The sequence below is a fragment of the Spermophilus citellus genome (assembly GCF_964194105.1).
Source record: "Spermophilus citellus genome assembly, chromosome: 13".
In the NCBI taxonomy this organism is placed as follows: domain Eukaryota; kingdom Metazoa; phylum Chordata; class Mammalia; order Rodentia; family Sciuridae; genus Spermophilus; species Spermophilus citellus.
Genome location: NC_138193.1, coordinates 69,769,623 through 69,794,861, shown reverse-complemented (window position 1 = coordinate 69,794,861; position 25,239 = coordinate 69,769,623). Strand labels below are relative to the sequence as shown.

The window sequence follows — 25,239 nt, the reverse complement described above, 5'->3', positions numbered from 1 at the left end:
GTTATCCTAAAGGCAATGAGAAGCTATTCAAAGGTTTTTTTTTTTTTTTTTTTTTTTTTTTTTAAACACGGGAGTGACTAGATGAACTTAATTTTGGAAATCAAGTCCCAAAACTTGTTTGGCTTGGAAGTAGAAGGTGAGGGAGGAGATGCCAGGGATAAGTACAGGTTCTTAAGAAGAGCATAGGTGGAGGTGGGATTTGCTGAAACGTGTAATTTGGGAAGGGGTGTTGTTTATCAAGAGGTCCTTGAGGCTCAAGTGTCAGATGCTTGGGAGATATTTGTTTGGGTATGGCAAATGGGTTGGATGTGCAGGACTGAAATGCCACTAGAGGGCAATTGTGCCTTTCCCTAGTGGGGGCATTGGGGTTTCTCATTCCATATTGTGGGCTAAAAATTAAGTAGTCCTTCGCTTGCTCTGTTGAAAGCCCTGCTGCCTCAGAGTTTTTAAATGTTTAGTAGGTGGCAAGTAGCCATCTTTCTTTCTAGAGGGTGGGGCAGGGGGTACCTTGTTTTTCTATTGACTGGTTCCCTGTTAATTAACTGGCTGTTCTCTAAATACTGTCTAGATGATCTTTGGATGAGTTAAGATTTGAGAAGTCATTTTCCCATCTATGGGTCCCCTTCAGAACCATAATAATTATTATCCATTATGTGTTTAGGTGAATATTAGATGAAATAATGCAAGTAAAGTATTGTGCAGGGAACATGACCAATGCCTATTATTTTTAACTTTTAAGGATACTTAAAAATCTTCAGTTTCTTTTCACCTTCCTACCTCCTCTGGCAATATCCTGGAGAATTTAGCATTTCCACATTCTCTGGCTCTTAGGAAGTCTGGCCTAATGAGGTCTCCTATGTGTACCTCCCTAGAATGGTTCTCTGTCTTTTTTCAGGATATCAACCAGAAACTCCAGGAGGACAACCAGGAACTGAGGGACCTCTGCTGTTTCCTGGATGATGACAGGCAGAAAGGCAAGAGGGTGTCCCGAGAGTGGCAGAGACTGGGCCGCTACACGGCTGGGGTGATGCACAAGGAAGTGGCCTTATATCTGCAGAAGCTGAAGGAGCTGGAGGTGAAGCAGGAGGAGGTGGTGAAGGAGAACATGGAGCTCAAGGAACTCTGCGTGCTCCTGGACGAGGAGAAGGGTGCGGGCTGCGCCGGCAGCCGCTGCTCCATTGACAGCCAGGCCAGCCTGTGCCAACTCACTGCCTCCACCGCACCCTATGTGCGGGATGTGGGCGATGGCAGCAGCACCTCCAGCACTGGCAGCACTGACAGCCCTGACCACCACAAGCACCACGCAAGCGGTGGCAGCCCTGAGCACCTGCAGAAGCCCCGGAGTGAGGGCAGCCCGGAGCACTCCAAGCACAGAAGCGCCAGCCCTGAACATCTACAGAAACCCAGGGCCTCCGGGACCCCAGATCACCCCAAAGCACTCAAAGGACCCAGCCCCGAGCACCACAAACCGTTGTGCAAGGGTAGCCCGGAACAGCAAAGGCACCCACACCCTGGAAGCAGTCCTGAAATGCTGCCCAAACATGTGCTGAGCGGGAGTCCAGAACATTTCCAGAAGCACAGGCCAGGGGGCAGCCCGGAACACGCCAGGCACAGCGGAGGGAGTCCCGAGCATCTTCAGAAACATGCCCTTGGTGGGAGTCTGGAGCACCTACCCAGAGCCAGGGGCACCAGCCCCGAGCATCTCAAACAGCATTTTGGGGGGAGCCCTGATCACAAACACGGAGGCGGAGGCAGTGGTGGAGGCAGCAGGGAGGGCACCCTCAGACGGCAGGCGCAGGAGGACGCGTCACTCCATCACCGGAATGTCTACAGTGGCATGAACGGTGGGTCAGTACGTGCTGGGGAACTGCGTTGACTCGGGCAACTCAGTAGAGTTCTGAATGACCAAGGGCTTTCCAGCCATGCCGGAAAGGGGTGGATTGGGAGGAGGAAGAGGCATTGGCTCTGGAATTATGATGTGTGTTTCTTTCCCTCAATTTGTTTTTGTTTAATACAGTTATCAGTCAAGTAAGCCTGAAGAAGGTTGGGAGGGTGAGGGATTAGAGGAGGGACAGGAACAATAATTCCCTGGGACCCTGAGTTGCCTGGGTGAAATCTAAATATTGGAGATAAAATTAGATTCTTCCCTCTTGACCTTTACTGAATTGTATGCCGTTTCCTACTCGGGCTCATTTGTTGAATGAAGTCTGAGCAGGTCCTGAATCCAAGCTAGTATCTTATGTTCGGGAAGAAATCAATATTTATGTTGAAAAGACACGTTGAAAAATAAATATGGTGTCCCTTGATGCAGACTTGATGCTACTTTGCTTGAGTGCTTATAAATGTTCCTTTATCTTGAGAATTTTTCCCATTGTGTTGGGGGTGGTAGCATGAATCTGTGATTTTTATTTGTATCTAAAAATGTATCAGATAATTCTCTTCCCTACTCACTCAAAACTCACCAACCCTCTAACCAAACCCTCCTAAACATATTCTGGATAGTATGCTCTTCTACATTACATAAGACATCTTTCTGGGTCATTTAAATGTACCTCTTTAAAATGTACAGATGTGCTTGGACACTCCTTTGATTTCCAAAGCATAACATCCACTGCGTTTGCTGAGGCGGCACTAAACCTGAGCTTTTAAACCTTTTGGAAGAGGCTTAATTTTCTGCATCTTGGTTCTGAAACCACTTTGAACTCAAGAGAGAAAGAAATCATTTCTTAAAGAAAACAAATCAAAAACCAAACAAGCAACACACATACACACACTCTCTCGCAAATCCACAACCACCTCCCCCCAAACTTTACACTTCTTTTGTGTTACCTATCCTTGGGTTGAAGCTTAAAGTGATTGGTTTTTATAAATGTGGAACTTTTCATTCAAAACATCTGAGTTTTTCCCCCTGCCTCTATTTGGGAGCTGCTCTATAGAGTTTATGTGCAGCTAGCTCTGAGCAGTGGTGGAAGAGGCTGCCGGTTTTAGCAGTGACACAAAGGGGTAAATTTTCAATATTGTACTTGGGGATTTACCTGTTGGATTCCATTTCAGCCTAATCCTTTTCTCATAGTGCTGAAAATTGACTCCGGAAGCTTGGCTTCTAATGCAGCCAGTGTTCTTTTCAGTGCAAATGGAACTAGAAACAGGGAGGGGAGGGATAGGAAGCTACTGCTTTCTGGGTTGTTTGTGTTAAGAGGCTGCAGGGAGAAGCCAATTCACCTGCTTCCTGGAGGCCTCCTAGCTGGCTGGTGTCTGGACCAAGTTGACTGAACCTACACTCACTGTTGCCAAGAGCCATAGCAGCTGTGCCCCAATGGCTTTGGAGGGGCCTTGGCTATGCAGGTCTCCACAAGAGATGAAACTCATTTAAAAAGATATTTTGGTTGTGTTATTATCATGAGATGGGTCATTGGCCATGACACTTGTCTTCAGGGGCTGTAATGGGTCAGTGGGGAGATAGTTAATGACTTTTCCATTTTGTGATTACATTTTAATGAGCTGTAGAAGTAACTATGTGCACTATTTTAAGGAAACTTTGATTCTTAAACTAAAACAAAATAAAACAAAAAACCCAATAGTTAGCCAGGTGGTTCACTTAATAAATAATTCTTCCATTTATAAAAGGACTCTTTATTTAAAGAACTTTAGTATATTTTTTATTTTTCTTGAATATTATTATTTTTGACTGACAAATTATAATTGTATATATTTGTTGGGTACAATGAAATGTTTTGATCTATGTATACAATGTAGAATGATTAAATTAAGCTAATTAACATACATCTTACCTTGATGATATTTTTATGATGAGACATTTAGAATGCACTTTCTTAGTTATTTTGAGATGTACATTGTTGTTGACTATGGTCATCAAGGTCTCAAAATCTATTCCTCCTGTCTGAAATTTTGTGCCCTTTAATGAACAACTCCACATTTTCTCCTTTCCCACTATCCCAGCCTCTGATGACCAGTACTCTACCGTATACTTCTGTGACTTCCACTTGAGTGGAGCCTGTGGATAAGTGAGATCATGTGACATTTGTCTTTTTGTATCTGACTTATTTCAATTAATATAATATCCTTCATTTTTATCATGGTGTTGCAAATGAAGGATTCCCTTCTTTTTATGGTTGACTGGTATTCTATCTTCTATATATTTCACATTTCCTTTATCCATTCATCCATGGATGGACACTTAGATCAAGTCCAAATCCCTGCTGTTGTGACTACATGATGAAATAAATGTGGTAGTACAGATATTCTTTCTACATATTCATTTCAGTTACTTTGGAAGTATATCCAGAAGTAGGATTACTGGGTCATATAATCATTCTATATTTAATTTTTTGAGGAACTTCTGAACCATCTTCCATAATGGCTATACTAATTTATGTTCCCACCAACATTGTATGAGTTCCCTTTACTCAACATCCTCTCCAACATTTATCTTGCAACCTGTTGATAAAATCACCTTACCAGGTGTGAGGTGACATCTCATTATAGTCTCAATTTGCATTTCTCTAACGATTAATGATGCTGAACATTTGTTTGTGTTCCTGTATTCCATTTATAGACCTTTTGAGAAATGTTGTTCAGTCTTTTGCCCATTTTTAAATTTGGGCTGTTTTCTTGCTGTGGAGTTGTTTGAACACTTTAGAGAGTATTCAACTTTATAAATTCTTTTTATGCTTTGCACAATAACCTTTTATAAGAAGTCTGACTTGAAGGTATTTTCTCCCATTCTGTGTGTTGTCTCTACTTTCTCCACTATTTCTTTTGCTGTGTAGAGGCTTTCTAGTTTGATATGATCCCATTTTTCTATGTTTACTTTTGTTGCTGTGCTTTTAGGGTTAGATCCAAAGAATCACTGCCCAGACCAGTGTTATAGAACTTGTCCCTATTTTTCCTTTTAATAATTTTATAGTTTCAGGTCTTATATTTAAGTCATTAATCTATTTTGAAGATTTTATGTGATTTTTGTATTTGGTACAAAAATATTTCATTCTTCTGCATGTGGACATCTAGTTTTCCCAATGCCATTTATTAAAAAAGACTGTCCTGTCCCCATTGTAAGTTCTTGAAAACTTTGTCAAAAATTATTTGACCCTAAGTGTTTGGGTCTATTTCTGGAGTTTCTGTTCCATTCCATTCATCAATGTGTCTTTTTTTTTTCTTTTCTTTTTTTTTTTTTTTGGCCAGTACCATGCTATTTGATGATAACTGCTTTATAATATGTTTTGAATTGGAGAAGTGTAATGCCTTTAGCTCTATTCTTTAGTAGAAGATTATTTGGCTACTCAGGGTCTTCTGTGGTTCCATATGGACTTAAGGATATATAGATATATTTTGCCATTTATGTGAAAAATGACATTGGGATTTTAATAAATATTGCATTGAATCTTTAGATTGCTTTGGGTGGACATGGACATTTTCACAATATTAATTCTTAAATCCATGAACACAGAACATCTTTTAGCTTATTTGAATTTTCTTTGATTGCTTTCATCAGTGTTTTATAAATTTCAGGATATAAATCTTTGACCTCCTAGATTAAATTTATACGTGCTTATTTTTTTTATGTTTCCTTCTTGGTTAGTTTATTATTAGTTTATAGAAGTGCTGCTGATTTTTGTATGTTGATTTTTGTGTCCTGCAATTTTGCCGAATTTGCTTATCGGGTCTGCAGGTTTTTTGGTGGATACTTGGGTTTCCTATACATAAAATGATGCCATCAGCAAATAGACACAATTTTCTTCTTCCTTTCCTGTTAGAATGGCTTTTATTTCTTTTGCCTAATTTCTCTGGCAGGGATTTCCAATACTATGTTGAAAAGAAGTGGTGAGAGTGAGCATCTTAGAGGAAAAGCTTTCAAGTTTTTACTATTGAGGATAGCATTACCTACAGGTTTGTCATATTAGCCTTTATTGTATTGAGGTACATTCCTTCTATAATTGAAATGATTTTTACCATGAAAGGATCTTGAATTTTGTCAAATGTTTTTAAGATTTCTGTTGGGAGTTTTCCTCTAGTTTAATCGTTGCATGATTTGACTTAAAAGAAAGATTTTTAGGTATAACTTATAAACAATGCCTTACACAAAGCAAGGTATATTTGTAGAGAAAGATCACATTACATCATGACTTATTTTTGCCTGAATTCTGGTAAACATGGTGGGTCAGGCAAATGTTTTATAGAATTGAACAACTTAATTTAGCTACAAATTTGATTTAAGAGCTAAATTATTGAATCACACTGCAGTTTTAATTCTTGCGTCTACTTCAAGTTTTCTCATTCTTAAATTTTCTCATCTTGTGCCTACTTCAAGTTTTCCCATTCTTGTGACTACTTCAAGTTTTGTCATTCAGATCTTCTGGTGACAGTCGATATCCTCACCAGAGTATATTTATAGTACATTTGGATTGCATTTTCATTTCAGTAATTAATTGGAAAATGAAGTGGCACAATGAGATGTTTATGGATCATCAACCTATAAACTTGTGCATTGGTAGTTTGTATTTATCCTGCCGTTACAAATTAATTTTGGATATGGATGGTAAGACATGCTTTTTCACATTTTAAAAATGGCCACACAATTTGTTTGAATCATTGGTGTATAGACAGATAAGAAGTAGTAGGGAGGTTAATCCCAAATTACAGATTCGCTGAGTCATTTCCAGAGCTACTCCTTTAGGGTTGGGGTAAACTATGAGTGTTTTGGCTCAGCTCTTGCATGTTTTTGTAGGAACAAAAAGCAGATGAAAGGAAAAGGAAGGAGAGCCTAAATTATGGCAGGCAGAGAGATGAAATATATACTGGCAGAATATTGTCCTACCTGTAAGATACGCATTTTCTCCAAACACACACACTTATGCATACCGAGGGAACGTCAATGAAAAGGATTGCTGTTTTAGTTGACTAGGCCTTGGCCATCTTTAAATCTTCTTGTCTTTCAATGAGAAACTCAGTAGATGAAGTAGTTGAACTTGGTATCCAGGAGTTTCCTTTGATTAAAACCAGTGGCTTAATTTCCAACTAGAATGCAAATATGAACTTTAGGTATTTTTTTTTCTGTTTTAAAAGTAAGCCTCTGTAACTTTGTTAATTAATAGCTGATTAAGAAAACACAAGCAACACATGCAACCAGAAAAAAACACACAGAAAAACCTTTAAGGTTAAAAAAAAAATCCTCATGAATACATTTTCTTCTTTGGAAGTAATTATTCAACTACTTTTTCCCCCCTCCAGTTTGTAGAGAGTTCCATTCAACACTTATCGAATCTAGACATTAAAGCATTTGTACATTCATTAAGGTTGCTTGCTGTATTCCAGATTAGCAAATATGTAATTTGAATATCCACTTCTAGCTATAAAAGTACACAACTGGCCTCAACTACTGAGAATGGGGATTTCACTTACCTAATCCATTGAAATTCAAAGTGGAATTGAACTTTCTTAGAAGGTGAAAGTATTTTCCCTTCCAAAGGAGTTTTGGCAGATATTTGCTTTTTAACAGATACCTATTTCTGCTCAGGCCTTGGGTATTTTGGATGGTGCAGGTTCTAGCAATATCTGTTGATTGTTGACCTTCTAGATAATAAGCTTCTGATGATTAGGGGCCCTTATAGGCAGCTGGCCCATTAGGCACTATCAAGAAAAACTAGTAACATTGTTTGATTTTAACTCCAGAGGCACTTATTCCTGACTATCAGCAAATGAGAAGGAATAAATAAACAAATAACCCCATTACTCTGTATCATGTTGTTTATTTTTCCCTTCTAAAAATAAGATAATTGGTTAACCATCCTGCTGGTTCTGTCTGTTTCCTCTTGCTTTCTTCGAGCACATTCTAGTGAATAGCAGCTTCATCCTCTTCTTTAATATCACCCTCGCCAGTGGGAGCACACACAAGGAAATTATTTGCTTGTGTTAGACAAGGGCCACTTAGAACTCATTCGACCTTGCTATTTGGAATGCCAGGGTTCTAAGTCTTCCTCCTGAAAACTTCTTATTATTTCTTTCCTTACTTTGTGAGTGACTCTAGAGTTGGAAAGAGTAGGGTATTTCTCCCCCAAAGTCTTCTTGTATCTCAGGGCTTCTCAGCAGTGGCAATGACTTTTGGACCAGAAAATTCTTTGTGTGAGGTGACGTCTTATGCATTTTAGGAAGTTTAGCAGCATCCCAGGATTTTACCTATGAGTAAATAAAAAATGTCACCAGTTGGGGCTTAGGCTGTAACTCAGTGGTATAGTGCTTGCCTCCCACATATGAGGCACTGTGTTCAAATCTCAGCACCACATAAAAATATATAAAGATATTGTGTCCATCTACAACCCCCCCACCAAAAAAAAAAAAAAAAATCACTGCTTCACAGCAGTGGTTTTCAATCTGGCTGCAGATTAACAGCACGTTGGCTCTGAAAAATACCCGTGGTTGAGCCTAGCACAAGGAGATGTAAATTGAGTTGATTCGGTACCAGGCTTGGGCACTTTTCAAAAAGTGCTCCTCAGGTGAATTGAATGAGTAGACCAGGTGCACACTCCCTATATAAGGGACTGTTGCCAAGATGTGTTGGTGTGAGTGAAGGTCTGAAACACCCAAGCTTCTGGAAGAAGAATGGTGATGTTTCCTTTTTCCTTTGCTGAGTTCCAGGATGGAGAAGGATGGACGGACTGACTGACTGACTTTAGCTGGTAAAAATCTTTGCCCTGTCAACTCTAGGCTAAGGCTATGTGAAAATGTACTACTTTGGAGTGTGGGTTGCAGGTGGAGTTGTTCTGTTAATTTTGGGGAAATTGACATGTGTGGTTCGAGTCTGCTTTGGTTTTTGAAAACTTCACATCAAGATGGAATTTGCAATGGACATTAGTAGTGAGTATAGATCAGGCAAACCCTGCAGTGCTAAAGAGTATTTCCCACAAGGGAATGTTGCATTGCAAATCTCCCACTTAAGAAGTTTTAATCTGAATTTTAATACTGCTCCTTATTTTCTGTTCAGGTTATTAATGAGTAACTAAAGACATTGATAACACCAAGTGGCCTTGTCTGTGAGAAGTAAGATAACTTGTGAGTAGAGGAACTCGCCGGGATTTCTCGGCAGCAAGACTGTGAATTAATAGTGGTGCACTATCACATGAATAATCACTCATACGTCTTTTATTTTGCTTAGAAAAAATCAGAACATCATTTATGAATGCATTTGGACAATAGAAATAAAACATCTCTTGGGAGAGAAACTTCAACAGTTACCGTTAAGGACTACCAGAACAGATTTTAATTGAGGTCCTTTGTGTATATTTTCTGTTGTACAATCTGACACGTAGAGGCTTACAAAAATAGTTTTTGTTCTTTAAGTTTGAATACAGTAACTTGGGAACCTTCTAGACACTTTGATAGGACATCAATTGAAGTTTTGAAAAACAGCATTGATTTATTGTACCATACTTGTATGTGCAAAGCATAATGCGCTGATCAGAAGACTACATTTTGATTTAGTCAGATAGAAAGCTTAACATTGGAAGTGCAGTTTAAGAAAATTGCAAAATATTTAAGAGGTACTAATTATTGGAAAACCTAGGAAATACCTTAGAATGACATTATCTAGCACAATTTAAGGTTTTCAATTCCACTGGCAATAATAGCCCAGGGCTATAAACGTTTTTTAAATATGGGAGGCAGGCATTTAAATCTTTTTCCTAAGGAGCTTGTTTATCAGTTTTATGTATGTGTACATGTAGTTATGTTCATTTTGATAACTATAATATTGTATCTGAACAATGCCAGATATTCACTTGATTCTGTTTATTCTAACAAATGTTCAAATGCATCTGGCACCCAGTCACATAAGCTAGTTGTTGTCATGAATTAAATCAAGAATCTCTTTCAATTGATTATGATCCTGTCCTATAGACTCAGTTGAAATCAATTAAATGTTCTGGCTCATTACAAATCTTCAGAAGACATAATAGAAAACAACATAATCATTGAATTAGTGATGCATTTATCATTTCATTTTAACTGCAACAATTTAGAACCAAGGATGGGAAAGTGAAAACCTTGAGTTATTTCATCAGGTAACAACTTTTTACAAATACCAAATGAATACAGATATGTGAATGCATATTCATAAAAACATGAAAAGATGCAATACAAATACAAAATATGTAGGATGATCCATGTACTCATAGTAAGGATATGCTATTTTAGAAGCGTTTTGTTGGGATCTTGGTCAAGTTTCACTGGTCAGAAATAAAAGTGTAAAGCCAATTTTTGCCAAAGCAAATACGTATGTTATATCTTACTGTGTAACCTCACTGGGCCTGATGGGAATTTTCCAGACTGAAAGTTTGAGCTTAGGCTCTAGAATGTCTCCAATTTTAGCCACTTGTGATTTAAGTGGTAAAATTGTCCACATTAAATGGCTGTGATGGATATTCTCATTTAAATAGCTCCTTAATAATCGGACCTTCCATGCTCTCAGCCATGCCACTTTATGTCCTCAGCAGGCCTAACTAATTTTCTCATTATGTCTAAGTTCTTCTGTTTCTAATGAATCATTATAGCTTGGAAAAATAGATGACCACACCGCTTAGACATGTATTTGAAGAAAGAATAAATGATCTTGAGGTGCCCTTCTGTGTGGAAAGTGCATAGCTTTAGTGTGTGATTCATGTGTCATCCTTCTATATGTTGGCTTTTCAAGGTTTATCCTTATTTTCAGTCTCAGCCATACTTCAAATAATCATGGTGTTTCTGTAATAAGAACTTAAATGTTCACTTCTGGGGTACTTTGACATAATTTAGTTGTCCGTACTAGCACTTTAATGTATAGTATTTATGGTGAGCATTATCCATATTTGAAAAAGTATTTATTTCAAATTTGATCCTGAGAAAACTATGAATAGTTTCATGTTCTGAAACGGGGCTGACTTTTCAAGAGAGCTAGGAAATTTGAGACTCAATATCAAGAGTAGACTATGGGATACTTGAGAACATAGACATGAAATCTCGGCTCTAATTTATAAGAGTCTCTAATCTGCAAAAGAGTATGGTTCAAGTTACTGCTGTGCCTGACATAAATTGCTTTCTCTTTAGAGTGCCATTCAAGTGTTTCCAATAGAAAGAAATGCTGCTCTCTCTGAGGCAGAGGATTCATCAGCAGCAGAGAGAGGCAGAAGAGGTGTTTAGAGCAGGGAAGATGGGAGAGGGAGTAGCAGTCGGCACTGATAGCCTTGTAAAGGCATTACTGGTTTGTCCTCTATGAAAAGGGCAATAACTGGTTAGTCACATGTGGCTGTTCATTTATGGTGCTCACATAAGAGAGTCTTATGTATCATAAGAGCTTCTGTTATTCAAATCATTATCGAAGAGTACAAGAAATCTTGGGATTTTTTTTTTCTTCTATCTAGGCTTCAATTGAAGCTAGGTGCACATTCAATTGCTGAGTAAATAAAACCTTAGCAATGGCTATTTTAGTTTTTATTCAGAACCTTAAATATTTTGGAGACTTTTTCTGAGGCAGATGAAAAGGTTGCCTTTGGTAATTGCTCATAGTGTTTCAACTATTTGTGCTCTCACGCTATACAAGCAGCATTTAATGTTGTGTATTTCATAGAACATTAAATGTTAAATGCATTGAATTTAATGACATTGAAGCACCCCCTCATCCACCTCTTCCACCTTCATTCTCAGCAAAAGAAAAGTAAATCCTTACATTTTAAAACTGGGCATATTAAATATGTCTAACATTGTTTTTTGCCTGCAGGTATGATTGAGGGATAGCAGGTCTTAGTTAAGTTCTGATGACCAGGCTTTGGAAGGTGGTCTTTGATGCTTTGAGTTCTCTTTTCTAGTCAAGTCGATTCATCATTGCATTAAACACAGTATTTTGCTTCTGGTCTTGATTATAAAAGAAACTGAAAGTTATTCTCATCTTTTTCTCAATTATTGAGACTTCTGGCTTTTGGGGAGATCTCTGATCTGGATTGTAAATGTATCTACAGCTTCTTAAATGTCTACTTGCTAGTTAAGATTTGTGCAAGGTGTCTTAAGAAAAAACATATATAAAATTTATGTGTGTGTAGTTATGTATTAGTCAACATGGACAACATTTGACAGCAGTCCCTGAAGATTTTGATGGAACTATAAAATTCCTGTTGTCTGATATCTTTATTGAACCTTTTCTATGTTTAGATAACCAAATGCTTACCATTGTTACAGTTGCCTAGAGAATTCGGTACAGTGACGTGCTGGACAGGTTGTAACATAGCAGCAATAGGCTATACCATATAGCCTAGGTATGTCATAGGCTTTATCATCAAGATTTGTGTAAGTAAGCCCTGATGTTTACACAAATGACAATCTCCTAACCAAGTCTCGGAAAGTATCCCTATCATTAATTGGTGCATGACTGTATACACGTGTGTAGTTCTATTTTGTAGTCAACTGAGAGCATATCGGTTTCAATGCTAAAGAATAGAAAAAAGATTAGCTGGGCACTGTGGTGCATGCCTGTAATCCCAGCTGCTCAGGAGGCTGAGATAGGAGGATTGCAAGTTTAAGGCCAGTCTCGGCAACATACTGAAGCCCTAAGCAACTTTAATGAGACCCTGTCTCAAAATAAAAGGGCTGGGAATGTAGCTCACAGGTACATCACCCCTATACCATAAAATAAAATAAAATATTTAGTTCAAAACTACACAAATCACAGAACTTGGAGTTCTAAATAATCAACATTAAAAACACTAAATACTCAACTCTCTCATATTCTGAATGAGAAAATTGACTTTCAAAGAAGTTTAACAATTTTCCCAAAGCCAGTTGGCAGTTAGCTCGATTTCTTCGGATCCTCTACTAACTCCCCAGGCACAGAATTAGTTATATAAAGGGGGCATTAATTCTTCATATTTGGAGGCCACTGTGATAAGGGAATGTTAATGGAGTAGAAAGCCATTTTTCTCTCCCATTCATGTTGGACTTTCTAGAAAACTAGAGGCATGCAATGATGAGAGTGGGAGACGGGTGGCTGTCACTAGGCTCTGGTTTGGAGAAGTATTGAAGACCTGATGATCTAGTAGGTGACCTCAGTCTATTTCTTGGGAACCTCTGGCCCATCCATCCCTAGGGGGTACAGTTTACAGATAGATGGACAACTGCCAAAATGCATCCCTAAGGGAGGGGACACTTTCATTCCTGGCCTGGAGAGGTCTAACATTCTTATGACTGGCATGGTCTCTTCCACCCCAAGGCAATACTTCTTCCAGATAATAATTCCTGGGAAAATAGACTGACTTTAGTCTGGTCTTCACACCCCACTTTGGGTTAAGAGCTACCATGCTGTGTGTCCGGAGAAGTACAGGCTTCTAGATGGCCAGAAACAGAAGGGAAAGAGACCAGGAGCAAAGGGATCAGCCAGATGGCAACACCAACTGCTGTCAAGAAGTTTTGTTTTTAATAACTCGGCTTACTGCAAACAAAACTAATTAAGTTAGTTATTCTGATTTATGCTACCATCAACAGAAGTAAAGTACAGTTGCATTCCACTTTTGATGGCATTTAAAAGGTCAGACTGAGTTGCAGGTTTTTGTTCCCAGCAGCTTGGTGTGTTCCAGCCACTCTTGAGAATTCAAATTAAGCCTGTTCTTAATTCAGAGTCTCTCCCATTTCCCTAGATAGCAAATGCCAAGTCACCCTTCCACTCAAACAGGATAAAACCCTGAAAGGCGAGTCATTAGTCAGACCCATAGATGATGGATTAGATGTGATTTTAATAGGTAAGAGTTAACTCATAAAAAAAGAATGAAAATAGCAGACAAAGGCAATTGAGTAAGAGACACCAGTTGGAGGGGGAAAACTATAAAGAATTTAAAAGATGTTTGGCTGTGCATGCTGTTAATGGTCTTAAGTTGGTTGGCAGGGCAGGCTTACTGGTTGTTAGGAAAGCTGATCAGAATTTCTTTTTTATAGAGTCATGGGGGAAATTGGCTGAATTGAACTGCTTGTTTTACATATGAGGACATTTACGAAGAGAGCACATTTATAATTATGATCAATTTGAGGTCTAGGAATAAACGTTAGCCAGGTGGTTTGCCATGAATAGCTTCCCTAGTAGAGTGACTTTTATGAGAAACCTTTTAAGATCGGGCTTTTCAAAATCTGAAAGAAGAGGCTTAGAAATAGCTAATTTCTACAGTATGTCTTTAGCACATAAATGGAGATCAGTTCTTAAATCCTTCTATCCTAAAACTGTATGCCTATAGTATTCATCCTTAATGTGTTTTGTTTTTATCTGTTGCAGTCTCAAAATTGCCCACTTTAGGATTTCTTGCACATAAATCTACTTCGAATGGAAACATTTTTGCCAGAGTCTATACAGCCATACATACAACAGGCACACATTGAAAAACAGAGCTAGGCTGGTACTATTATACATATTCACAAAGCATAACTAGCTTTTTTTGTGTTTGAATGTATCTGTGGAATTTCACCCATAGGTTAAAATGATATGTAGATACCCATCCTAATTGGCATCTGGTATTTAAGCTTTATTTACAGATGCAAAAGCAAAGGAAAAAAAATTTATAAACCTCCTTAGATAATCTCTATTCTGTGAATAAAAATGAGATCTAAATTTTGCTTTAAAACATTTAAAAATAATAACTTCAAATTTATCAGTTAAAAAAGTGATACTCTAACTTCCCAAAGGGTATGCTGGCACATTATCCCAGCTGGCAGTGTAGATATGGGATTGGTTTTTCCACTTTCTTGCTGTGTGACCTTTAGTATCCATCAAACTGGGGGAAAAATAGTTTATCTGCTAAGTAAAGCACTGGAAATAGAGACTGTCTAACTCAGTAGCCTTAGAATTTGGATTTCAGATAAAGTGTACTTAAGAATCAAGCTGGAATTGTCAACTTATTACTTTGTTAGTTGTGGTCAGTAAAATAATCATCTACTAACGCCATCATTTCATGAAGGAAGACATTTATGAACAAAAATACTTAAGGGCAGTCTGTCCAAAGAAACGGCTGATAATGTTGTGCTGATATATATCTATTTTTATCTTGAATAATAACAAACACTCCAGGTTTTCAACAGTGCAACACAAAGTGCATTTCTAGTGTAGAAGAAGCTTTGGAGCTTTTTTAGAATATCGCCTGTCAAAAAACATCTGGTTTCACACAGGTTTTTGTCTTGGTAAATTTAGTAGTCTTAGGCAGAGTTTCGGTGAAGAAGTTGGGAGCCACCACTCATGTACCTTTTCCAGCTTTTTGTCCCTCCCCTTCCATGATAGGAAAAAGGGATATTTGTCAGATGGGAGTCTGATCAGCTTGGACTAGAGCCTCTTCTCCCTGCTTGTTAACACACCTGACTTCCAGAGGTTGTGCACCTTAGGTTAGTCTCCTAATATGGAGCAGTGAGGGTATTTTCTCAGACAAATTCTCTGCTTAGGTGGGAAGTTCACTGTGCCTGGAATGACCTAAAACCAGTGCTCTAAATTCTCTCTGCACTTCTGTGCCTGGTGGGGGAACTTGTCAGAGTGGCAGCAATTCGTCTAGCAACATCGGTGTTTTAGTTGGCTTTTGTTTTTTGGTGCTGGGACTAAAAGACCTAACAAGAACAATTTTAGAGGAGAAAGCATTGATTTGGGGCTCTTGGTTTCAGAGGTGTCTTTCCAAAGATAGTTGGCTCCATTTCTTGAGGCTTGAGGTGTGAGGTAGGACCTCATGGTGGAAGAGTATGGCAGAGGGAAGTGGCTCACATGATCAGAAAGTGCAGAGAGCAAGAGAGACTCCACTCACTACATACGAAATATGCACCCCAAAGATATGTCCCCAGACGCCTACTTCCTCCAGCCACGACCTACCCACATTCAGTTACCACTCAATTAATCCCACCAGGGAATTAATTCACTGATTGGGTCATGAATATCTTAACCCAGTCATTTCACCTATAAGCCCTCTTGCATTATCTCACGTGTGAGCTTTTGTGGGACATATCACATCCAAACCATAACAGTTTACAACAGAAAACAGATTCTGTCAGATCCTGTTTCCTTTGAAGCCTCACTAATGAGTCTGAATACCATGAGTGAACAAAGAGCCAGAGAAGCTATAGTGGAGGTGACTTGGGATTTGTATGGTTCTGGTCTGTTGTCACTAGGTTTCTTCTGCTTGGGCAGGTCTCGGATGCAGACATAAATGTACTGGCCCTTGTGAAAAGTGTATTCTCTCTGGACTCTTACATATTTTTTCTAACTTCCTTGGTGGGAAAGTGCTCTGGAAGATGAGAGTGAAGGATTTTATTTTCTATTCCACTGTAAAGTGGGTTTTCTCAAATCTGTCTCTGCATCAGACGGGAGAACATGTCTCATCAACTAAATATTGGGAGAGAGTAAGACCAGTGACCAAGTGATGACACCAGGTTTTAACTCCTCCCCCCGTCCCCTTTAGTTATGTCCCATTTAAGCAGACATCTTACTGTTCTGTTGTAATAAAACACTTTAAAGAAAATGGGCTTAGTTTGGCTTGTGGTTTTACAAGGCCAAGAGTGAGGCATCTTCTTGGCTTCTGGTGAGGGCCTCATGCTGTTCGAACTTCTGGCAGAAAATGGAAGGGCAAGAGATGCAGAGAACATGCCAGGATTGCTATAATAACCTGTTCTCTCAGTAACTAATCCACACCTGGAAGAATTAATCTAGTCTTGCAAAAAAAAAAAAAAAAAAAAAAAAGACATTCACCCCTTTTTGAAGACCTTACCACTTCTCAACATCATCACATTACATATCCCATTATAAGCAGCAGTATGATTTTTGGGTAGGGAAAAACCATATTCAAACCATAACACCACATTGTAAGAATCGTTTCCTATAATCTTTGGCAAAAATGACATTCTCTTCTTTCTTTAGTATTTTAATCTTATTACTCTGTAGCTGGCACTTGAACTAGTTTGGAGTAAGGCCCTCCAATGAAATTGGGAGGGTAATACTAACCGCAAGGAAGGGTAAAATCTATAGCGATTTCATTATAAATCATTGCCTTGACTAATCGGGCAGCCATACGTTCTAAATAATGTCAGGCATAATAGAGATTTATTACAACAAATTAAAGTCTAATCAGAGTGTGTCCCGAGATAAACAACATGGTGAAACAAACATAAATGACAATAAAGGGAAGCAGGAACTGATCAAAGACTTATGAGTGTGGGTTGTAGTAGGAAATTGACGTCTGCTAGTATTTTACTTTATATAAATTTTTTCATGGTTCCATCCATATGTAGCTGAGAGACTGAAAATAAACACTCATTTAAGAAATATTTATTGTTGATACATGTGGATGCAGCATGATGATACCTTGTGAAGTGAGGCAAAAATGTGGAACATGAACCATGGGTCCTTCATACCAGGAGTTCAGGGTGATGTGTCCATGGGTGGAGGGAGGTAAGGAACAAAGGGGGGTGTATAATTATGAAGCAAGTGGACAAGATGAGTGGTTGGTGCTTTGGGCCTTCACGGGCTTGGGACATGGCTCCCAGGCCACCATGTCAGAGGCTCTCCGAAGAGGTATGTTGGGAGGCTGATTCCTGAGCAGTGGTTGGATTGGATAGTGTGGTAGGAGAATGAAGATGTCTGGGAGGGAAAACATTTAGGTGAAAATGAACAAACTGTTTAAGGAACAGTGAAGAGATGAGCAGGTTTGTACTAAGATCTGTGTTAAGGTTGGAGAAGATAATTCTGGACCGTGGTTTGGGGCATGATTTCATATGGCATAAAATGCTATTCATGGGTATTCACGATAATGCTGTTGATCATGTAAAATGTTCTTTATTCTTTAGATTTTTGTGGTTGAACTAAGTGGTTCAGAAAAGTTTTGACCTCCTTTTAGTTTTTTTGTGTTCTATATGAAGTCTCGGGTGCTTTTCAAACTGTGCTCCATTGACCCTGAGATGCTCTGTGGAAACTCCCTAGGGCTAGTGTGGGGCGGGTGTAGGGAGCACGAATCGGTGCTCAGGCTCCCCATCACTGCCACCACAGACGCCTTTCACTTGGAGCACTGCTATATTTAACCAGTTGGTTTCTTCCATATCAACTTAAGCCCTTACTTGGGGAGGGAGAGGAGGAAAAAAAAAGTGACTTTGAAAAGTTTGAGAACTTCTGGTGTAACCCAGAGATGCCAAAAGAGGCAGACTTTGTGGGTATTCTAGCCAGACTTCTGGATCTGTAAATGGATGATCCCAGGTAACAATGGATCTTGATTCTCTTGTTGCTGAGTGTGTGCCAAATCACAGCTGTGCTGACCAGCATGTTGTGAACATGTGCAGTCAAGTTAATTTATAGGTGCAGAGCTTTTGTTTTTTTTTCAGAGGTAGACATTTAAACTGGTGTTATCCTTAAAAACTTTGTTTCTCCTCTTTGGTATTCACCATCTGTTCTTTTCATTCCAATGCCTTCTGGGGCTGGAGAAGAAACTAAACTATAATTCTTTAAAGGAAAGCAAACTTGCTAACTTCTGCTGCAGAGGTGCTGGTAATATTTAATGGTGTTTATAAAAAATAATAAACTTAAGGATAACTTAAAGTTTATATTTGAATCCACCAACACTTGGCCTTTTCCTGTTTTTAACTACTTCTTTACCTGTAATCACTGTGAAGCTACTTGTGCAGAGTTTGTTTTAATGACTTAATTAGATAAATGTGATCTTTATTGTGACGTCTGTGGATTACCATTCAGACTAAGGTTTTAGTCTGCCCTCAATTCTGAGGTCTTATAGGAATATAAACTTATGGGAATTGGCTTTTTCTAGTAATTCTGGATACTAAATTTTATTGGCATAAAGACTATGCTAAATTGCTCTTTCTAGCTAATTTTATATATAAAATAAAGTTTTAGAGCAAATTCTCTCCTCCCCAGATACCCCATATGGGTACATACAAACATATGCATAAAACAACACTGGATGGGTAAATCACTAAAGATTGTTTTTCTGCAGCACAGTACTTTGAAGTAGTGTATATTTTACAACACAGAATTCTTTATTCTCTGTAGTACAGCTCCTAGATAAGTAAAAAAAAATTGTCTGGTTTTGGGGAAAGAACAGAATCTTGGGAGAATTTATTGGGCATGTGGTAAACTACTTGCCAGGGGGTCAAGCAATGTCTTGAGCCCAGCTCAACTCAAGGGTTTCATAGGATTTTATAGTCGGAATGAGTGGTTTGGTTTTATTTATTTTTTTAAGCTGCCTCTTTTTCCTCTAGGCTCATTTAGCAGCATCCGATGTGATAGATAAAAGGAAGGTGGGGGCAAAGGGAACTTTATTAGGAGAGCTGGCAGGTTTGGTTCTTTGTCTCGGGATGTTTGTTTTTCCTCATCTTGTCAATTCTTGGCACTTCATGGTCTTTAGCACCCACTTATAATACCTAAGAAACCAGAATTTCCTTGGTACCCATATCAGACCTCAAAACTCCTCTGCTTATAATCTATAGAGGAAGAAAAGGGCAATGTTCACCTTTCTCAAGGATTTCCTTGTGCAAACACACTTGGGGTCTAGTCTAACTTGGGCAGCTAGATGGGAAAGGAAGGAATCTTTAGGTTGCAGAGTCAAAGTCTGCCATTCTGCTCTGAAGGCCTCTGACCAGATCTGAGCATGGTGGCACATATGAACTTCTGTCTGAGAATATACCCAAGTCTTTAAATTTTTTTTAAAAAATTTTTACTGGTTCTTTTTAGTTATATCAAAATACATTCTATTATCTTATATATCTTACACACATGGAGTATAACTTCCCATTTTTGTAGTTGTGCGTGTGGAGTCACACTGGTTGTGTATTCACATATGAACATAGGAAAGTTATGTCTAATTCATTTTTACTGTCTTTCCCATTTTCATTCCTCTCCTTTCCCCTATACTTACCCCTATCGTCTGGTGAACCTTCACTCCCCCTGCCCCCTGCAATCTATTGTGGGTCAGCATTGGCCTTTGGTTTTGGGGATTGGCTTATTTCACTTAACATGATAGTCTCCAGTTCCATCCATTTACTGGCAAATGCCATAATTTCATTCTTTATGGCTGAGTAACAGACAATTTTTGTATATGTACCACATTTTCTTTATCCATCCATCTGTTGAAGGGCATGTAGGTTGGTTCCATAGCTTAGTTATTGTGAAGTGAACTGCTCTAAACAACATTGATGTGGCCACATCACTACAGTATGCTGATTTTCAGTCCTTTGCATATATGCCAAGGAGTGGGATAGCTGGGTCAAATGGTGGTTCCATTCCTAGTTTTCTGAGGAATCTCCATACTGCTTTCCAGTGTGGCTGAACCAATTTGCATTCTCGCCAGCAATGTAGGAGTGTACCTTTTACCCTACATCCTTGCCAATATTTGTTACTTGTATTATTGATAATTGCCATTCTGACTGGAGTGTGATGAAATCTCAGGGTAGTTTTGATTTCCATTTCTCAGATTACTAATGATATTGAATACCTTTTTTCATATATTTGTTGACTGATTGTGTTCTGTGAAGTGTCTGTTTAGTTCCTTTGCCCATTTATTTATTGGTGTTAAGTTTTTCAAGTTATTTATATATCCTGGAGATTAATGCTCTACTTGAGGTGTAGGTGGCAAAGATTTTTTTTCCCCTTTCTATAGCCTTTCTCTTCCTGTTCTTGGTTTTTTCCTTTGCTGTAAATTCTAGATTTTTGTGCTTTAGGAATCTTGTTGAAGAATTAAATTCCTAAGCTCACATAGTGGAGATTTGGGCCTGTTTTTCTTCTAGTAGGTGTAGGGTCTCTGATCCAATTCCTAGATCCTTGATCCACTTGGAATTGACTGTTGTGCAGGATGAGAGATAGGGGTCTAATTTTGTTTTCTTACCTACTAGATTTCCAGTTCTCCAGCACAATTTGTTAAAGAGGCTATCTTTTCTCTAATGTATGTTTATGACACCTTTGTCTAGTATGAAATAATTTATGTGGGTTTGTTTCTGTGTCTTCTATTCTTTAATGCATTTGCGATGCCTTCTCCTTCACTTTTCTCACTGAGGATTGCTTTGGCTATTCTGGACATCTTATTTTTATTCAAATGAGTTTCATGACTGCTTCTTTTATTTCTATGAAGAACATCATTGGAACCTTAATAGGAATTGCATTAAATCTGTATAATGCTTTTGGTAGTATGGCCATTTTGACAATATTAATTCTGCCTATCCAAGAAAATGGGAGATCTTTCCATCTTCTAAGGTCTTCTTCAATTTCTTAATTTAGTGTTCTGTAATTTTCATTGTAGAGGTCTTTAACCTTTTTTGTTAGATTGTTTCCCAAATATTTTATTTTTTGAGGCTATTGTGAATGGGACAATTTTCCCGATTTATCTTTCAGTGGATTCATCAGTGGTATATATGAATGCAATTGATTTCTGGGCATTAATTTTATCTACTGCTACTTTGTTGAATTTGTTTGAGTTCAAGAAACTTCTGGAGTTTTTTTTAATTCTAAATATAGGATCATGTTGTTGGAAAATAGGAACATTTGAATTCTTTTTATACTGGTATCTCTTTATTTCTTCTAATTGCTTTGGCTAAGGGTTTCCAGGACTATATTGAATAGAATTGGTGAAAGAACATTCCTGTGTTCCAGGTTTTAGAGGGAATGCTTTTAATTTTTCAATAGAACATTTAGAATGATGTTGGCCATGGGTTTTCCATATATAGCTATTACAGTGTTGAGGTTTTTGCAGTGTTTTGAGCATGAATGGATGCTGTATTTTGTCAAGTGCTTTTTCTGCATCTGTTGAGATAACCTTGTGGTTCTTGTCTTTAAGTCTATTGATGTGATGAATATTGATTTCTGAATGTTGAACTAACTTCGCATCCTTGGGATGAACCCCAGTTGATTATGATGCATTCTTTTTAATGTTTTTGTATCTGATTTGTATCTTCTCAAGTTATCCCACATTTCTTGGAAGTTCTGTTCATTGTCTCTTAACATCTTTTCTCCATGATGTTAAGATCGTGTGTTTTCATGATCAAACATTTTGTCTTCATTGTGTGAAACTGTCTTCCATGTGCTCTAGTCTGTTGGTGATGCTTTCAACTGAATTTTTAATTTGGTTTGATTCCTTCATTTTGAGGATTTCTGCTTTGTTTTTTTTTTAGTCTCTTGACTGAAGTGATTTTTTTCACTTATTGTATTTTTCTCTGATTTCATTCCTTATATTATCCTTTATATCACAGATCAGTTTAACTATGTACATTCTAAACTTCTGACATTTCTTCCACTGTGGTGTTGATGGATTCTGTTATTGGAACATCTTGGTTCATTTGGGGTGATTTTTTTTTTTTTCCCTTGCTTTTTCATGTTGGGATGTCTACCCATCTAACAATATGGATCTGAGCCTGTAGAGTTTCTACCCTGTGGACCTATAGAGTGTCTAAAGATTTCCAGTGCTTCACTATCTAGGGGGAGACAAATAACAACTATAAATTCAAACAATATATATCATTAAACCAAATAGTTCTTGCTGTGATATCTTCAATGTTAATTGTCACAATAAACAGAAATCATATGATTATTGCCTATAATAAAAGCAGTAAATTTGCAAAAGGGCTTACAATTTTGAATGGTGAACAAGGAGAATAGAAGTGATATAGGATGATCATGAGGGAGGAGAGAAAATGAAGTAAAAAAAGTTAAGAGTGAAAGAAATAGAGATTAGCTGTCAGTGGAAGAAAAGTGAGGGAAACAGGTGTGAGAAATATAAAAAAAATTAAAAAGAATACAAAATTGAAATATACTAATCAAATATCCTAGTCTTCAAAAAACTGATCCATGAAAAATCATTGGCTTCAAAACTGCTAGAAATGAGAAGCAAATATGATTATGTATAAATGTTCATGAACTATTAAGGTCACAATTAAAAGAAAACCAGGAAAAAGGAGGGGGGAAAAATCTGGACAGTTAAAGAATAGTTTTCATTGGAGTTCAAAAGATTCTCAGCTTCTCAGCAGCCTTAGGTGGGAGTTGTCCTGAGCATGATGCTCCACCCTCCAGATTGCTGAAGTGAGAGCAGTAATCCCATCGGTGGAATTCCTGGAGGTGAAATTTAGGCTTAGTTGGGCTCCAGGCTCCACTCAATGCCAATTGGTCTGGAGATTTTTAAACTGGAGCACTCTAGGGCCCAGTAATTGCTGGTCCATGCTGGAAAGACTGCACCCCCAGGGATCTCCCCTGGGGTTCACTCTAGGTCACCTATGGACCCCATATTTCCTGGTACTGGGTTTAGTCTCCAAAATCGATCTCTTCCACCCTTGCCCTTTTGAATCCCTGGCCAGGCATGACTCCCAGGAGTCCTGCAAGCTGCCGGATTGGGAGGGAGAGCCACGTGGGTTTCTGTGACCAGTTGTCCCCTGTATAAACCTCACTCCACATGTGATTTTTCTCCTCTTCTCTTGGGAATACTGTCATGCAGTATGGGTTTGCCAGGCCTGTATTTGGGACCAAACTTGGGTTTGCAGGAATAGGCTGCCTCAGCTGCCATCCTTAGTGCAGTGGCTACACAACAGTTCCTTCCTCTGTTCTCCACACACTGTCAGGAGAGATGGCAACTTTTTTCCCCACACAAGGGTATTGTGCAGCGTGCCTTTCAGTTTGGTTGGTCAGTGTCTTTGATCTCTTAAGCTCTCTGAACTTGGATAAGCCTCAGACCACCTTTTTTTTTTTTTTTTTTTTTAAAGAAGGGTTTCTTTAATTCCCCTTATCCCTCCACTTTGTTGTGGAGGGACCACTCTGGCTGTGTCTCCGGCTGGAGCAGTGGCTGTGGGGCTGGGGATTTCTTATTATATCCAACCACCTGAGACCCTGATCTGCTTTGAAAGTCTAGTTTTAAATTCCAGTAAAGCCCCCGCCCCATTTTTGTTCACCCACCTTGCTGAGAGGCTGCTGGTCTGCTTTCTTGGTTTCATGCCACAGAGCAGCCAGGAAAGCGACCTTCTCTATTCAACCATCTTGAAAGGCAGCTAAAATTCATTCTTGATACCATGGCTCACTAGTACAGATGGCTGCGGTACAGTGATTTCACAGAAAGTAAATACAATGCTAATTTGTTTAATGTAGCCTGTTTGAAAATAAACATTTTACTGAATGTCATGTGAATGCTTGTTTGTGCTCCTTATAAAGAAAACTAAAACAGACAAATAAAACCTTAGTCACTTACAAGAAGATTAATTTAGGCCTGAGTGATGCTTAGAAAAAATTAGATACAAATAGGAATCTGTTTTGCTTTTGTTTTTCCTTTCAAAACTAAATGTTAACTTTATATAAAACTTGCTACTGGGTAGTTGGAAATGTGAATGGTCTTTTTATTAATACTCTGTATTTTGGGCAAAGTTTTTTTTTTTTTTTAACTAGGAATTGATCTCGGGGCACTTAGCCACTGAGCCACATCCCCAGCTATATTTTGTATTTTATTTAGAGACAGGGTCTCCCTGAATTGCTTAGTGCCTCACCATTGTGGAGGTTGGCTTTGAACTACTTATCCTCCTGACTCGGGCTCCCCAGCCACTGGGATTACAGGCCTGCACTACCTTGCCCAACATTGGGCAAAGGTATTTTATCTTTAATGAGCTACAATGAACATGCTATACTGTTAGGTATCTACTGTTTATGACAGTTTGAAGAAAATTGTCATTTCTGTTGAGACTTAACAATGTATATTAGTTTAAGACCTAAATGAAGCTGTGATTTTTTTTTTCTTTTTTTCTTTGTGGAAATGCCAAAATATAGAATAGGGGAAAGCCACATCAATCCCTTCTTGAAAAAAGTTATTTGGGCACTTCTTTATACACTTGTTTTTTCTTGAGCTACTATTATGAAGTAGATTCTCTGCTCATCTTTTATTCCATATCTGAGTTTCTGCTTTTACAGGTAACAGGTTCCAGGTTTACCATGTGAGCTCCAATTTCACTCAAATTTATTGGACCTTAACTTTGATAATTATCACTACTGCTTTGTTTTTTTAAAAAAAGTACCTTAAAATCTACCCCAAACTTCAGAATTACAGCAAATCTTGGAATTTTGGGGGGAGTTTTATTTAAATAAAAATCTGTCCTCAATACAGCAGATTTACATAATATCAAAAAAAAAACAACAAAAGCTAGCATGGTACAGAGTGGCATCCACAGGGTGTCTGACCCACCAACCGTGAGCTCTGAGTGACTGCTGAAGGTGCATCCCTGCCTCTAGAG

General features: G+C 38.4%; 1 protein-coding gene across 4 annotated transcripts in view; it reads left to right on the top strand.

The window, feature by feature from the left end:
- The window catches only part of CCDC85A (coiled-coil domain containing 85A), a 184,787-nt gene that overhangs the window by 9,242 nt on the left and 150,306 nt on the right, over positions 1–25,239 (top strand). For all 4 annotated transcript variants that reach the window (XM_081264729.1, XM_081264731.1, XM_081264728.1 and 1 more), the window contains one exon: positions 896–1,844. In XM_081264729.1, the coding sequence (XP_081120855.1) occupies positions 896–1,844 (949 nt within the window). The remainder of the gene's footprint in view (positions 1–895; positions 1,845–25,239) is intronic.